Source organism: Esox lucius, chromosome 11 (assembly GCF_011004845.1).
Source record: "Esox lucius isolate fEsoLuc1 chromosome 11, fEsoLuc1.pri, whole genome shotgun sequence".
In the NCBI taxonomy this organism is placed as follows: domain Eukaryota; kingdom Metazoa; phylum Chordata; class Actinopteri; order Esociformes; family Esocidae; genus Esox; species Esox lucius.
Genome location: NC_047579.1, coordinates 49099965 through 49114974, shown reverse-complemented (window position 1 = coordinate 49114974; position 15010 = coordinate 49099965). Strand labels below are relative to the sequence as shown.

The 15010-nt window shown below is 42.0% G+C and overlaps 1 protein-coding gene across 1 annotated transcript; it reads left to right on the top strand.

Moving 5' to 3' along the window:
- The first annotated feature begins 132 nt into the window (after positions 1-132).
- Positions 133-14789, top strand: LOC105025752 (heme-binding protein 1). The gene is made up of 4 exons (XM_010896688.3): positions 133-583; positions 10106-10244; positions 11699-11879; positions 12014-14789. The coding sequence occupies exons 1-4, from the start codon at positions 506-508 to the stop codon at positions 12189-12191; spliced, it is 576 nt and encodes a 191-aa protein (XP_010894990.1). The 5' UTR covers positions 133-505; the 3' UTR covers positions 12192-14789.
- The last annotated feature ends 221 nt before the right edge of the window (positions 14790-15010 follow it).

The window sequence follows — 15010 nt, the reverse complement described above, 5'->3', positions numbered from 1 at the left end:
CCTTCTCCAAAGCCATTGGAGGAGGTAAGAGCGATGGGACCTTCTCATGAGCACTTAAGCTTTCTTATCCAATGGCTTTTAAGGAGAAAAGGCGAGAGGACGTGAGGAGTATTACATTGAAGTCTTCCCAGAGTTGGTTATATTCTAGTAGGTGCATGTGAACTCGTGATGTAGACTAAGAAACTGCGACTCACCCTTAATTGAACTAATTCGTCGCATCATTTATTTAAAGAGCGGAACGTTTTTGATTTGGGAATAAATTATTGGTACTGATTTGAGTTGGACAATAGCCTAATCCAACAGAATAAGCAGTGTACAGAATTCTAGTGAGAATCTCCTACTTGTTTTTAAACGGAAATATTAGGTAGGCTAAATTTAGAATATGAAATAAAAACAAATTATTTTTCAAGGGAAGCGCAAGCTACTGAAAAATTAGCTGTAACGCAAAATAGGATTAAAAGACAAACGGACAGCACTGGAAGAGTGGTGACCTTGCTTGAGCGTGATGTTTGGGATGATAAAGAACACGATTTTCGGGAACACCGAAGAAACGGAGTACAAAATTCTGAGCAGCGAGACTAAGGTAAGACACACATCGATCAGTTTCCGCGTTAAATTGTGTCTGTCAACCTGACCGTCAAACTGTCCACAACTTGACACTTGTTGTATGTGTAAAACAACTACACTGTGGTTTTTTTGTAGAGACACTATATAGTACTACTTTTAGGTAAAAATAATAATATAGGCTACAGCGAATAAAAAATATATTTAAAAAAAAATGCACACATACCTACTAATATTAAGTGATTAATCCAACAGCAATACTACTTATCCTGACTTATCTCAACATGGCCTTGTGACAAGGGTGATGCCGCTCAGACCGCATCTAGAACCTGTATTTTCTACATAAAAACAGCTATTATAATATGATATTTCGAACTCAAGTCCTTGCATTTACTGAAACTACTTTTCTAAGACTCAAGTTAATTATATAGTATCATCAACGTGTTTTTCCCCCAGATCGGATCTAATTTCCATCTTCTAGGTTATGTTGGTGTGAAACGTTTTAGGAGGACAATTAAAAAAAATCTACCAAAAGTTCGTTAATATCAGCGCGCTCGGGGTATTCAAAAGGCATTCTCACTGCAGTTTACAGGAGCAGTTTTGTGCTCACCTTTAAATAAATGCAAGTATAAATTGTGTTCTTGTAGACGGCGTACTGGAGGGTGATAATTGTATTTTACTTAAAAACATAGGCATGCCCGAAAGTTTTCAGTGAGGAACAGAATCGTTAAATTTGCAGTGGTCCCTTCATTTGAACCCTTTTGTTCCTCACTCAAAACCTTCCTTTTCGACTTTTTGGAAAGGAAAGAAAAAGGTGCAGTGGTCTCTTAATTTTTTCCGGAGCTGTATATCAAACTAGAAATGCAATGGTGTTGTTTGAAATACTGAGTGAAGTGTTACAATTTACCCCATGGTCTGGGTTAGTTGTAACAATGCCTGGGTGAATTGTAATAGATTGAAAAGTGTATAAATCATGATATGCAACTGATCATTGAACAGCTCGAGACCAAAAGAGCAACACCAACAAGTTTAACATTTTGTTTGGTGGAAATAATAACTAATAAAATGTTTATTATTTCATCCTCCGCTAAATGAGCTTTCTAAACCAAACAACAATTCGTCTAAACGAAATACCTGAACATTTGTGGTGTGTATATACATTTAGGTCACTGTATATTTGGACACTGACACAATTTTTATAATTTTGTCTCTGTACACCACCACAATTTATTTGAAATTAAACAATCGAGATGCATTTGAAGTGCAGACTTTCAGATTAAATACAAGGGGTTGAACAAAATTATGGTATGAAACGTTTAGGAATTGCAACCATTTTCATACACAGTCCACTTATTTCAGGGGCTCAAATGTAATTGGACAAATGAACACAATCATAAATACAATTTTCATTTTTGTTACTTTGTCTAGAATCCTTTGCAGGCAATGACTGCTTGAAGTCTAGAATGCACAGATATTCCTCCTATGTGATGCTTTGCCAGGCCTTTACTGCAGCTGTTGACAGTTGTTGTTTGTTTGTGGGTCTTTCTGCCTTAAGTTTTGTCTTCATCAAGTGAAATGCATGCTCAGCTGGGTTGAGATCAGCTGATTGACTCAGCCATTGCAGAATATTCTACGTCTTTGCCTTAAAAAACCCCATGGTTGCTTTTGCAGTATGTTTTGGGTCATTGTCAATCTGTGAGGCGCTGTCCAATCAACTTCGCTGAATTTGGCTGAATCTGAGCTGACAATATATCCCTTCAGAATTAATCCAGCTGCTTCTGTCTTCTGTCACATCATCAATACTAGTGACACTAGTGACCCAGTGCCACTGGAAGCCATGCATGGCCATGTCATCACACTGCCTCCACTATGTTTTACAGATGATGTGGTTTGCTTCAAATAATGAGCCGTTCCAAGTTTTCTCCATCCTTTTTTCTTCCCACCATTCTGGTACAGATTGATCTTAGTTTCTTCTGTCCAAAGAATGATGTTCCAGAGCTGGGCGTGCTTTTTTGGATATTTTTTGGCAAAGTGTAATCTGGCCTTTCTATACTTGAGGCTTATGAATGGTTTGCACCTTGTGGTGAACCCTCTGTATTTGCTCTCGTGAAGTCTTCTCATTATGGTAGATTTGGATAATGATATGCCTTCCTGCAAGTGAAGAGTGTCCTTCACTTGGCTGGATGTTGTGAATTATTAATTTTATTACCATGGAAAGGATCCTAACAAGGGTGTAGGAGCCGGGAGGGACTGATTGGACATGTCCCCCAATATTAGAAACAGGTTAAAGTGCCCCCCCCCCCCCCCCCCCATAATGTTGTTTTGCGTCACACTTTTTTTGTTGAAGAAATTACTTTTTGGAACTCCGTCACGACCAAATCCAACATTCTCAATCATTCTTTCATGACGAGCAGTGTGTGTAGGCTGGCTAAGTGGATTACTGTTGCTATAAGTTTTGTTTTCACAACCTGTATAAACATCAATACATTTTCATGTAAACTGTGTTCAATAGTTACAGAATTTCATTTATTCTAGGTTTGATCAAGGCAGGAAAGTGATAGACATGAACAAACAGGCACAAAACAACAGGTAAATTATTGATAAGTGCCACACTAAGACAGACTTGATCTGTCACTTAAAGCAGGACAAACATGCCTGACTGAGATGTCACCAACATAATTTTAGTATTAGTCATTTTAAAAGATGCACTCTGGTTACATTATCATCTATCTGAAATCCCTGGTGGGACTTTCCAACTGAAAAGTCCCACCAGGAAAAAAATTCACACACATTTACAGATGCTAGTTAGGACTATTGCATGTTCAGAAGTCACTACTTTCTTGAAGTCAAACTGGAATTTTCACACTGAACAGTCCCATCAACTCCTGCAAGGCATCGGTACAGAAAGACATAATTGTTTGGGGTAACTTTCTATTTGCTACAACCATTCCAGACATAATGAGTATTGCAAGCCAGCGTTGTAGAAACAATAATCGGCCCTATTATTTTCAACCTGACTACCTCCGAGCTAAACTATCGGTCGCACTGGTCCTATTCGCACGTCATTGGTCAATAATGCAGACACCTTTTTTAAGCCAGAGCATGTCTATATCTAACATAGTCATGGACAAAGAGAATCGAACTAGAAGTGAATAAACACATATTAAACTACATATTAAATAGACATTTTGGTGAATACATTAACATTCACACTGTAGTCAATATCCGAGTCACTCCTACACCTTTGGATCCTACGATCGGCCACCACTGTTGTCTTCTGTGGACGTACAGGCCTTTTTGTGTTGCAGGGCTCACCAGTGAGTTATTTATTCTCAGAATGTACCAAACTGTTGATTTAGCCACTCCTAATGTTCCTGCTATCTCCTTGATGGGTTTTGTTTTTGCGGCAGTATTTCTTACTTGCATTGAGAGCTCCTTTGACCGCATGTTGTGGGTTCATAGCAACAGCTTCCAAATGCAAATGCCACACCTGGAATCAACTACAGACCTTTTACTTGCTTAATTGATGAAGAAATAACGAAGGAATAGCCCACACCTGTCGAAGAAACAGCTTTTGAGTCAATTGTACAATTACTTTTGGTCCTTTGAAAAGAGGGAGCAACATAGTAAAGAGCTGTAATACCTAAACCCTTCCTCCGGTTTGGATATGAATATTCTCACATTAAAGCTGAGACATAGCACTTTAAGCCCATGTTCTTTAATCAACTGGAACTTGAATATATTTTGATATACAGCCAAAATAACAAAATCTGTTTCAGTGTCCACTTATTTCCAGACAACTGTACATTGATCAGCCATAATATTATGACCACCTGCCTAATATTGTGTAGGTCCCCCTTTTGCAGCCAAAACAACCCGAACCCGTCGAGACATGGACTCCACTAGGCCTCTGAATGTGTGCTGTGGTATCTGTCACCAAGACGTTAGCAGATCCTTTAAGACCTGTAAGTTGCGAGATGGGGCCTCCATGGATTGGACCAGCACATCCCACAGATGCTCGATTGGATTGAGATCTGGGGAATATGGAGGCCAAGTCAACACCTTGAACTCGTTGTTGTGTTCCTCAAACCATTCCTGAAAATGTTTTGCTTTGTGGCAGGGTGAATTATCCTGCTGAAAGAGGTCAATGCCATCAGAGGATACCATGGCCATGAAAGGGTATACATGGTCTGCAACAATACTTAGGTAGGTGGTATGTGTCAAAGTAACATCCACATGAATGGCAGGACTCAAGGTTTCCCAGCAGAACATTGCTCAAAGCATCACACTGCCTCTGCCGGCCTGCCTCCTTCCCATAGTGCATCCTGGTGCCATGTGTTCTCCAGGTAATTGACTCACACGCACCTGCCCATCCATGTGATATAACGTAATTCATCAGACCAGGCCACCTTCTTCCATTGCTCCGTGGTCCAGTTCTGATGCTCACGTGCCCATTGTAGGCGCTTTCGGCACTGGACAGGGGTCAGCATGGGCACCCTGACTGGTCTGCGGCAACGCAGCCCCATACGCAACAAACTGCGATGCACTGTGTGTTCTGACACCTTTCTATCAGTAACAGCATTAACTTTTTCAGCAGTTTGAGCTACAGTAGCTTGTCTTTTAGATCAGACCACACTGGCCAGCCTTCACTCCCCACGTGCATCAGTGAGCCTTGGCCGCTCATGACCCTGTTGCCGGTTCACTGCTTTTCCTTCCTTGGACCACTGTTGATAGGTACTGACCATTGCAGACTGGGAACACCCCACAATGGCTGCAGTTCTGGAGATGGTCCGATCCTGTCGTCTAGCCATCACAATTTGGCCCTTGTCAAAGTCGCTCAGATCCTTACGCAATTTTTCTTGCTTCAAATACATCAACTTTGAAGACAGAATGTTCACTTGCTGCCTAATATATCCCACCCACTGACAGGTGCCATGATAGCGAGATTATTAGTGTTATTCACTTCACCTGTCAGCCATAATGTTATGGCTGATATTAATTTTTTTTATTAAGAGACCACCTTTTTCTTTTTTTTTTAACCCTTTTTCTTTCCTTTCCAAAAAAGTTGGAAAGGAAGGTTTTGAGTGAGGAACAGAAGGGTTAAAATTAAGAGACCACTGCAAATTGAAGGCTTGTAAAAGGTGCGGTGTTCTCTGAATTTTTTCCAGAGCTGTATCTGTGTGTCTCTGTGCATGTTTGTGTGAATGTGTAGGACTGATAGTGGACATGTTCACTTAATCAGAGTTGCAGTTGTGACGATGGTATGACTGTCCTTGGTTACAGGCTTGGTAAGGCCCATCATTTGCATTCCCAGCTTCCCAACTAGACCTCCTTGGACTTGGAATTGTGCTCCATGAAAATAAAACATGTACCATTTTCTTGCAACCAGCCCTTACCCTTGCAGTAATAAGCTAGCTTCTAATTAAGATAAATGTTAAAATGTTAATATTGCTAACTTGCATCAAATATCTGTACACAAACTGGTTATAAACCTGATATAAGTTTGGCAAAAGGAACTACAAAGGAGTTGATGCCATCACAAAAACAATTGTGGTAAAAAAATTCCCTTAGGTTTAAAATGACATTTGTATCGTGGGTCAGGCTACATCGTTTCATGACTGTTAGTGAACTCACAGCTTATTTTTGGTCAACAAACACTGTACCTTTGGTATACAGTGTTAACACATCCAATAACACTGTTCAACAAATTAAAAAAGCTTTAATTCTACATTATTGTAACATTGCAGGCAAGTCAGAGAAAATTTTGTTTAGTTAAAAATACAATACAAATTTAGTTTTTGCCACTGATCTACACAAAATGTCCATAATGTCAAAGTGAAAAATAAAACCTCTTCTAAATGAATTACAAAAATAAAATGGAAAATAATTGATTGCATCACCCGGGCTGAAGTCACAGAGGTGGTCAAGAAACTCCTCGGTGGCAAGGCACCGGGGGTGGATGAGATCCGCCCTGAGTACCTCAAGGCTCTGGATGTTGTGGGGCTGTCTTGGTTGACACGCCTGTGCAACATCGCGTGGCGGTCGGGGACAGTGCCTCTGGGATGGCAGACCGGGGTGGTGGTCCCTCTTTTTAAGAAGGGGGACCGGAGGGTGTGTTCCAACTATAGGGGGATCACACTTCTCAGCCTCCCCAGGAAAGTCTATGCCAGGGTTCTGGAGAGGAGAATACGGCCGATAGTAGAACCTCGGATTCAGGAGGAACAGTGTGGTTTTCGTCCAGGCCGTGGAACACTGGACCAGATCTATACCCTCTACAGGGTGATAGAGGGTTCATGGGAGTTTGCCCAACCAATCCACATGTGTTTTGTGGATTTGGAGAAGGCATTTAACTGTGTCCCTTGCGGCATCCTGTGGAGGGTGCTTTGGGAATATGGGGTCCTGGGTCCTTTGCTAAGGGCTGTCAGGTCCCTGTACGACCAAAGCAGGAGCTTGGTCCGCATTGCCGGCAGTAAGTCAGACTTGTTCCCTGTGCATGTTGGACTCCAGCAGGGCTGCCCTTTGTCACCGGTTCTGTTCGTAATTTTTATGGACAGAATTTCTAGGTGCAGCCAGGGGCCGGAGGGTGTCAGGTTTGGGGACCACACGATTTCGTCTCTGCTCTTTGCGGATGATGTTGTCGTGTTGGCCCCTTCAAACCAGGACCTTCAGCATGCACTGGGACAGTTTGCAGCCGAGTGTGAAGCGGTGGGGATGAAAATCAGTACCTCCAAATCCGAGGCCATGGTCCTCAGTCGGAAAAGGGTGGCTTGCCCACTTCAGGTTGGTGGAGAGTGCCTGCCTCAAGTGGATGAGTTTAAGTATCTAGGGGTCCTGTTCACGAGTGAGGGAAGGATGGAAAGGGAGATTGACAGACGGATCGGTGCAGCTTCTGCATTAATGCGGTCGATGTATCGGTCTGTCGTGGTGAAGAAAGAGCTGAGCCGCAAGGCGAAGCTCTCGATTTACCGGTCAATCTACGTTCCTACTCTCACCTATGGTCATGAGCTTTGGGTCATGACCGAAAGGACAAGATCCCGGATACAGGCGGCCGAAATGAGCTTTCTCCGCAGGGTGGCCGGGCGATCCCTTAGAGATAGGGTGAGAAGCTCGGTCACCCGGGAGGAGCTCAGAGTAGAGCCGCTGCTCCTCCACATCGAGAGGGGTCAGCTGAGGTGGCTTGGGCATCTGTTTCGGATGCCTCTGGAACGCCTTCCTGGGAAGGTGTTCCGGTCCCGTCCCACCGGGAGGAGACCCCGGGGAAGACCTAGGACACGCTGGAGGGACTATGTCTCCTGGCTGGCCTGGGAACGCCTCTGTGTCCCCCCGGAAGAGCTGGAGGAAGTGTCTGGGGAGAGGGAAGTCTGGGCATCCCTGCTTAGACTGCTGCCCCCGCGACCCGGCCCCGGATAAGCAGAAGATGATGGATGGATGGAATTGATTGCATATCATGTTTTTGTGATGGATTTGCTATGATCTTGTTGGAGCTGTGGTGGAACAAGTTGTCTTTACCACTCATGTATTTAGTTGAATGGAGTCCACCTGTGTTAAAAAAGAAGGCGTTTTACCCAGAGACAGGTTATATACACCTGTCTCTGGGTGGTTTCACCAACAACTGCCCCTCCCTCCCTTCAGGCGATGCACAGTTCCGACATCGCGTATGTGAGGTCAACTGCTTAATGGGAGCTTCCACGTCACTGTAGAAATGTTTTAAAACATGATGTTCTTATTTACAGTAAAAGTGACTCTGCAATGATTAAAATAAATAATTAGCATGCATTGCGGTAGGGCACTTAATAACTGTGAAACTCAATCGAAAACAAACATCAAATCCGTCCGACGAGTTTAGACTTTCCAGATTTTTCCTTAAGTACAGGCCGTTAGCTTAATAGCCAGAGCAGAAACATTTTTAACCGGCTAATTTGTTAGTCATAAGTTAGCCCTCTCCCCGCTAGCACGATACGCATTTTCTATAAATCTATTAATAGGACATGTTCCTGTCTGTAACCAAGTGAGCAATTTAATAATTTTAAAGTGACTACCCCTTGCTCTGTCCCACATAGATAAATAAAAAACTGCAAATTCACTTACTAAAGTTTTGAATTAAAATCAGAAGACAACAAAAGAAAAAGATTTTGAAAAGCCTCAAAAGGAGGGACGGTAATTAGTAGATACCTAACAATCGCATATCAAGTACCTGGTTAAGCTTGGTCAAGTTACCTTTGTTGTGGTGGATGTAATAAACCACCCTGACCCATCAAAGATGTCCTTCTGAACTGAAAGACAGGAAGGAAAACTCCCATTGGGGATTTAAAATATCTACTGAGTTCAATAGATTATACAGGAGAAAACTGATTATGGATCAAAATTACAGTCAAAAGAATGATTCAAATATGTGTATTTGAATCCATGCCTGTATGACAGCACATTATTTATTTTTTGATGCAAATGACTGCAAGACAAGCTAGAAGCCGTAGATTGCATATAAGATTAAAACGAGTTACACATTTTACATTACCTTTGTGGTTACATTCCCAAAAAATTCAACAATCTGTTTATGTGCTAGAGTCAGAGGGATGGTTAAATATTTAATACATCTAATATTAGCTCATCTACACTATAATTATGGCTACATCTAGCTAATGGTGGCATGGTTATTTCAGTGTGTGCAGAGAGGGCAGGTTTCAAGACAAAAGACACTAATTGCATCTTTAGACACTTTAATTATTACCTTTTGGAACATGTCACCTACATGTGCTGTCAATGTTGGTCATAATAACATATAACAGGGACACCAGTAGCACGGTCTTATGGCATAAAGGTTAATCTGAGCAAATCAAAATTGTTGCAGAAGTCAAACATTTGAGCAAAATTGTTGTTGACTAATAGTAGTTATAAACATTGTTGACTAAGTTAATAAAAGTCTATGTATTTACAGCCCTAGTTTAGTCATGTTTTCAGTGCCTTATGTAATATTAAGCTGGGTACCATGGTTAGTCATGTAGCAGTTCCTTCCATTTATTCAGCACGGGTGACTCACAATACAAGGGAAAGCTTAGTGGAATGGGTCTAAATCCCAAATTATAAACTCTTGTTGTGGCATTTCTTGAGGTCCCTTTCAGCTGGAACAGATTAACTCAAGTATAGAATCACATGAATAACAACAGGCAGCAAGTCATTGAGTGTGCACTGCATTAACCCTACTCTGGTGTGTAGTGTGTGTGTGTGTTGGCCTATGTTCTTATGTAAGAACAGGCATTATTGTACCAATTTTCACTTTAGGCTGATGAAACCCCGCAGGATCCTAAGAGCAGAGCTGGAAAGAACTGGAATCAAATCAGCGTAATATTTTTGATCTGCCTCATTTTCTGGGGGCATTTAGCTGTCCTCTGTTCCTTTCCACTCCATGTGTTTCACCAGAATCAGTGAGCACATATTCTGCTAATTGCATATCACCAATCACAGCATCCCAGATATATCCCCGCCCCCGCCCCTAGTCTAACATCTGTCAACGTGTGTCACTGCCTCTTGCTATCTTCTCCAGGATGGGGTCAACTACGAGGTGCGTAGGTATGATGGCGCAAAGTATGCCTCAGTGGCCTCGGAGGGGAGGAGCTTCGACCAGGTGACGGGGGAACTAGTGAGGAAGCTGCTCATGTACATTGGGGGGAGCAACGACCAAGGTGAGACAAATACAGAGAGGCAGGGCCTTCTTACAGGTGTCCAAGGTTTTTAAGAACTGTTTAACTAAAAAGAAACACAATTTTGTGTATTTCGTTATGCATCTTTATCGAAACAACTTGAATGCTGATATGCACATGTTTTGGGGATTGCATTTAAAGTAGCCTAATGTTCAAAATACTTAATAAATATTTTGGGTAAAATATCCCTTTATCCCTGGGGTGGTCCAGCAGCCTGAGCTGCTGCCTCGGGTGCACATGTACTGAGTTCAAATTGGGCCAACCGCTCTTTCATCCAAAAATCTCTTCTCTCCCCACTTTTTTGTCAAATAAATCATAAAAATGCATGAAAAGATCAGAGGGTTGATGTAATCTGAATATATATGAAAGTATTACATTGATTGAAGAGTGCAATATGGTGAAACCTTTCATGTGCCAGAGGTTTGGATAGTGTTCAGTACTTTGAGATCTTCAAGGATCAATCCATGTAATTCTGATGTTTAAGACTAGTGGTAATTTTAAACCCAGGGCAATGAGACAATAAACTGCACATATAACACTTTTGGATTACATTTAATCCATCCTCTCTATCATCCCCTCATCCATCCCCTCCATCCATCCTCTCTATCATCCCCTCCATCCATCCCCTCCATCCATCCCCTCTATCATCCCCTCATCCATCCTCTCTATCATCCCCTCCATCCATCCTCTCTATCATCCCTTCCATCCATCACTTCTATCCCCCCCTCCACCCATCCCCTCCATCCATCCCCCCCAACCCATCCCCTCCATCCATCCTCTATCATCCCCTCCATCCATCCCCTCTATCATCCCCTCATCCATCCTCTCTATCATCCCCTCCATCCATCCTCTCTATCATCCCTTCCATCCATCACTTCTATCATCCCCTCCATCCATCCTCTCTATCATCCCCTCCATCCATCCCCTCCATCCATCCCCTCCATCCATCACCCCCAACCCATCCCCTCCATCCATCCCCTCCATCCATCCTCTATCATCCCCTCCATTCATCCCTTCTATCATCCCCTCATCCATCCTCTCTATCATCCCCTCCATCCATCCTCTCTATCATCCCCTCCATCCATCCCCTCCATCCATCACCCCCAACCCATCCCCTCCATCCATCCTCTCCATCCATCCTCAATCATCCCCTCCATTCATCCCCTCTATCATCCCCTCATCCATCCTCTCTATCATCCCCTCCATCCATCCTCTCTATCATCCCTTCCATCCATCACTTCTATCATCCCCTCCATCCATCCTCTCTATCATCCCCTCCATGCATCCCCTCCACCCCCCCCTCCACCCATCCCCTCCACCCATCCCCTCCATTCATCCCCTCTATCATCCCCTCATCCATCCCCTCTATCCCCCCCTCCACCCATCCATCCCCTCTATCTATCCCCTCCATACATCCCCTCTATCTTATGTCCAAGGTGAGGCAATGGGGACAACATCACCCGTTATCATCACAGTGTATCCCAGGGACGATGGTGTGATGTCACGCCGCCTGGTAGTTAGCCTCAGGATTCCCACCAACTACCAAGTCTGTGCCCCAGTGCCCAATGACAGTGCCATCAAGATCGAAGATCGACCCGGCATGACTGTCTACTCGCTGTGGGTTTCCTGTGCAGTGTTCCTTTGTTCTGTCACGCACAAACCGTCATTATTAAATATCCCGTAATGTTCATTAATATTTGTAGAACATACTCTCGTCTGTTCTCTTTTCCGACCCACCTGTCTTTTTGCAGGCAGTTTGGAGGCTTTGCAGGGGAGACTGAGTTCCGAGCAGAGGCCTCTCGCTTGGCCAAGACCCTGGGTGAGACTGCCCCTTTTCAGCACAAACAGTACTTCTGCTGCACCTACGATCCACCCATGAAACCCTACGGCCGACGCAACGAGGTCTGGTTCCTACAAGAGGAGCCATGAAGGAATCATTAATAAGGATTAGCCATGTCTGAATACTCACACTTCGGTTCTAAATAGTAGACATTTCGGGTTATGAGAAAAGACACAATTTCTAAAGCATGTTATGTGAAAACGGATTTGACTATGCTTCGAAAATCTGTATAACAAACTAATTTGGGATATATAACGGAGCCTCAACTTGCTGTTTAGTGACAGTAGAATACACAAGAAGCAATTTGAAATGTGGTTACGCATCAGATTATGAATTTCAATTTTAGATTGGTAAATACGCTTATAGCAACCAAGCCAAGCTAAACGTGTAGTGATCATTGTCCTTGTACAGACCAGTGAGGCTCCCTATATAGTTTTTATGATATCATAAATATTACAAGTATTTCTCTCCACCTTAAATCAAAATGTTTATAGTTTCATAAACATTCCTTTGAAAATTATTTTCCCCTCCTGTCCAATGGGAGAATGTGTAAAATTGCAGCAAATGTCCCTAAAACTAAATATTTTCTATCTCTGCTGCCAATGTTCAAATATGTTTTGTTTGCAAGGTGGGACAGAGTAAAAGGTAGAGTACAGAGTAAAAGGTAGAGTACAGAGTAAAAGGTAGAGTACAGAGTAAAAGGTAGAGTACAGAGTAAAAGGTAGAGTACAGAGTAAAAGGTAGAGTACAGAGTAAAAGGTAGAGTACAGAGTAAAAGGTAGAGTACAGAGTAAAAGGTAGAGTACAGAGTAAAAGGTAGAGTACAGAGTAAAAGGTAGAGTACAGAGTAATTGGTAGAGTACAGAGTAATAGGTAGGTGCCACTTACCAAAAACAACTTCTGGGTGTAATGACAAGTACACTGACATCATGCTAGTGAAAAAAATAAATAATAATAACTTGGTGGTAAACATACCACTGTAAACAACTAACAGTCTATAATTCAGTGGTTCAGTTTTCAGTACGTAATTTTGTCAAATAGTTTCCATTGGTATAAATTGGTTCATAGGGAGGTTATAAAGGGACTTATATTGTATTAAAGCCATTTCTTAAGTGTTATAATAAGAGATGCCTAATCCTTTTGTGGTGATGACATGAAAAGTTGAAGACAGTTGTTATGTCTTGGTGTGCTTGTATTTGTAGTCTGACTTTAATGTTATTTATTATGATTCTTGAAATTGTATTTTGAAATACAGTGCATTCCATAAGTATTGTACAGGGTATAGGTACAGTGAAGCAAGTTGTTTTGGCTATACTCCAGCACATTGGATTTGAAATTAACCAACAACTAACAGAGTAAAGAGCAGACTGTCAGCTTTAATTTGATCATAATTACATCCGTAAACCGTGAACCATTTAGGTATTACAGCCCTATATATACATAGTCACTCCATTTTAGGGGACCATAGGTGATTGGACAAATTATGGGGGAATAACAGAAACAATGTATTTACAACTCTAGATAGACTAGTAGCTAGTAATATAGTAACTGTATAGCTACAAAGTTTGATTTACATTTCCTGTTCTCATCATACATGGTGCATGATTGTAACCGAGCAAGTAAACACTTTTGTATCTGACTAGGCTAGTGGCACAGGACAGACAGATAGCTTCCTACGATTAGTCTTCCTGAAATGTCTATATAACCGCTAGCTAGTCTGCCGTTCTTGGTAATGGTAGACAACGTGTGGTTCAGAATTTCAACGTTATAGCCTGGCCTGCCTGTGGCATAACTATAACTGTAACATAGGCTAGTAAGGCCAGACAGAGCTAGAACTAGCTCGCTACTTGGATGGCTGTCATGTTACCCTGAAACGCAGGCTCGACTGGATTCAGGTTGGGTGAAGACACTCCACATTCTACCCTGAAAAAACACCTTAGTTGCTTTAGCAGTATGTTTGAGGTCATTGTTCTGCTGCAAGGTGAAGTACTTCCCCAATGAGCTTTAGGCATTTGTTTGAATCCGAGCAGACATCTCTGTACACGGCAGAATTCGTCCTGCTGCTGTCAGCAGTCCCATCATCAGTAAATATGAGCCAGTTCCAGTGGGAACCATACATAACCAAGCCTCAACATGGCCTTCTTGTCAATGGCCAGGTATTCTTTGAACAATGACTCTTCTTCACTACTTATGCTGAGAAGCAATAGGCTTCGAATGCAAATGCCAAACAGAATCACCTATAGATACTGTCGTTAGCTCTCTTGTGCATCAACACACCTGGCCAATAAATATGTGAGCAGCCTATTGTCTAATTACTCCAAATGTATACAAAAGGTTCAAATTCCTACAGGTTCCCAGTTTATGGAGGCAAATATCCTGAAAATGAGTCTGACAGAGCTGGAGTAAAAAGCTAAAACAACAAAACTGGTCACTGTCAAAATGTGGATTGCAATGTACCTCCGTTTAGTGTGTGCATTTCTGTATAAAATATGAAATGAAGATTATCAGGTTTTGATTGCTTTAATATCAAAATAAATGTGTTATTCAATGTATTATTTTTTCCCAATTAAAAAAGAGAATGCATAAAATACTGGAACAACACAGTTTCAGATAGATGTCAAACATTTATTTATGATTCATTATTAGATGTTTCTATCAATATGAAGGAACTAAAAAAAAAAAAAAAAGGAAACTGATATTACAGACATTTGATTCATTTTGGGAGAACCCTTCAAACCAACCAAACCTCTAACCAAAAACTAGTGCAATACCTATTCCAAATGTCTGGGGGGGGGAGGGGGGGGAAGCAATATGGTCTGTTAGTCACAAGTTTAATCAGGAATAAATGAGTGGTTTCCACAGTGGCTAGCGGCTACATGAATACAAGGCCTGGTAACCCCACACGTTT

Coding starts and splice junctions, on each gene's coding strand:
- LOC105025752 (XM_010896688.3), top strand. CDS start 506: ATGTTTGGGATGATAAAGAACACGATTTTCGGGAACACCGAAGAAACG. Junction 584..10,105: donor TTCTGAGCAGCGAGACTAAG/GTAAGACACACA, acceptor TATCTTCTCCAG/GATGGGGTCAACTACGAGGT. Junction 11,880..12,013: donor GGCATGACTGTCTACTCGCT/GTGGGTTTCCTG, acceptor GTCTTTTTGCAG/GCAGTTTGGAGGCTTTGCAG.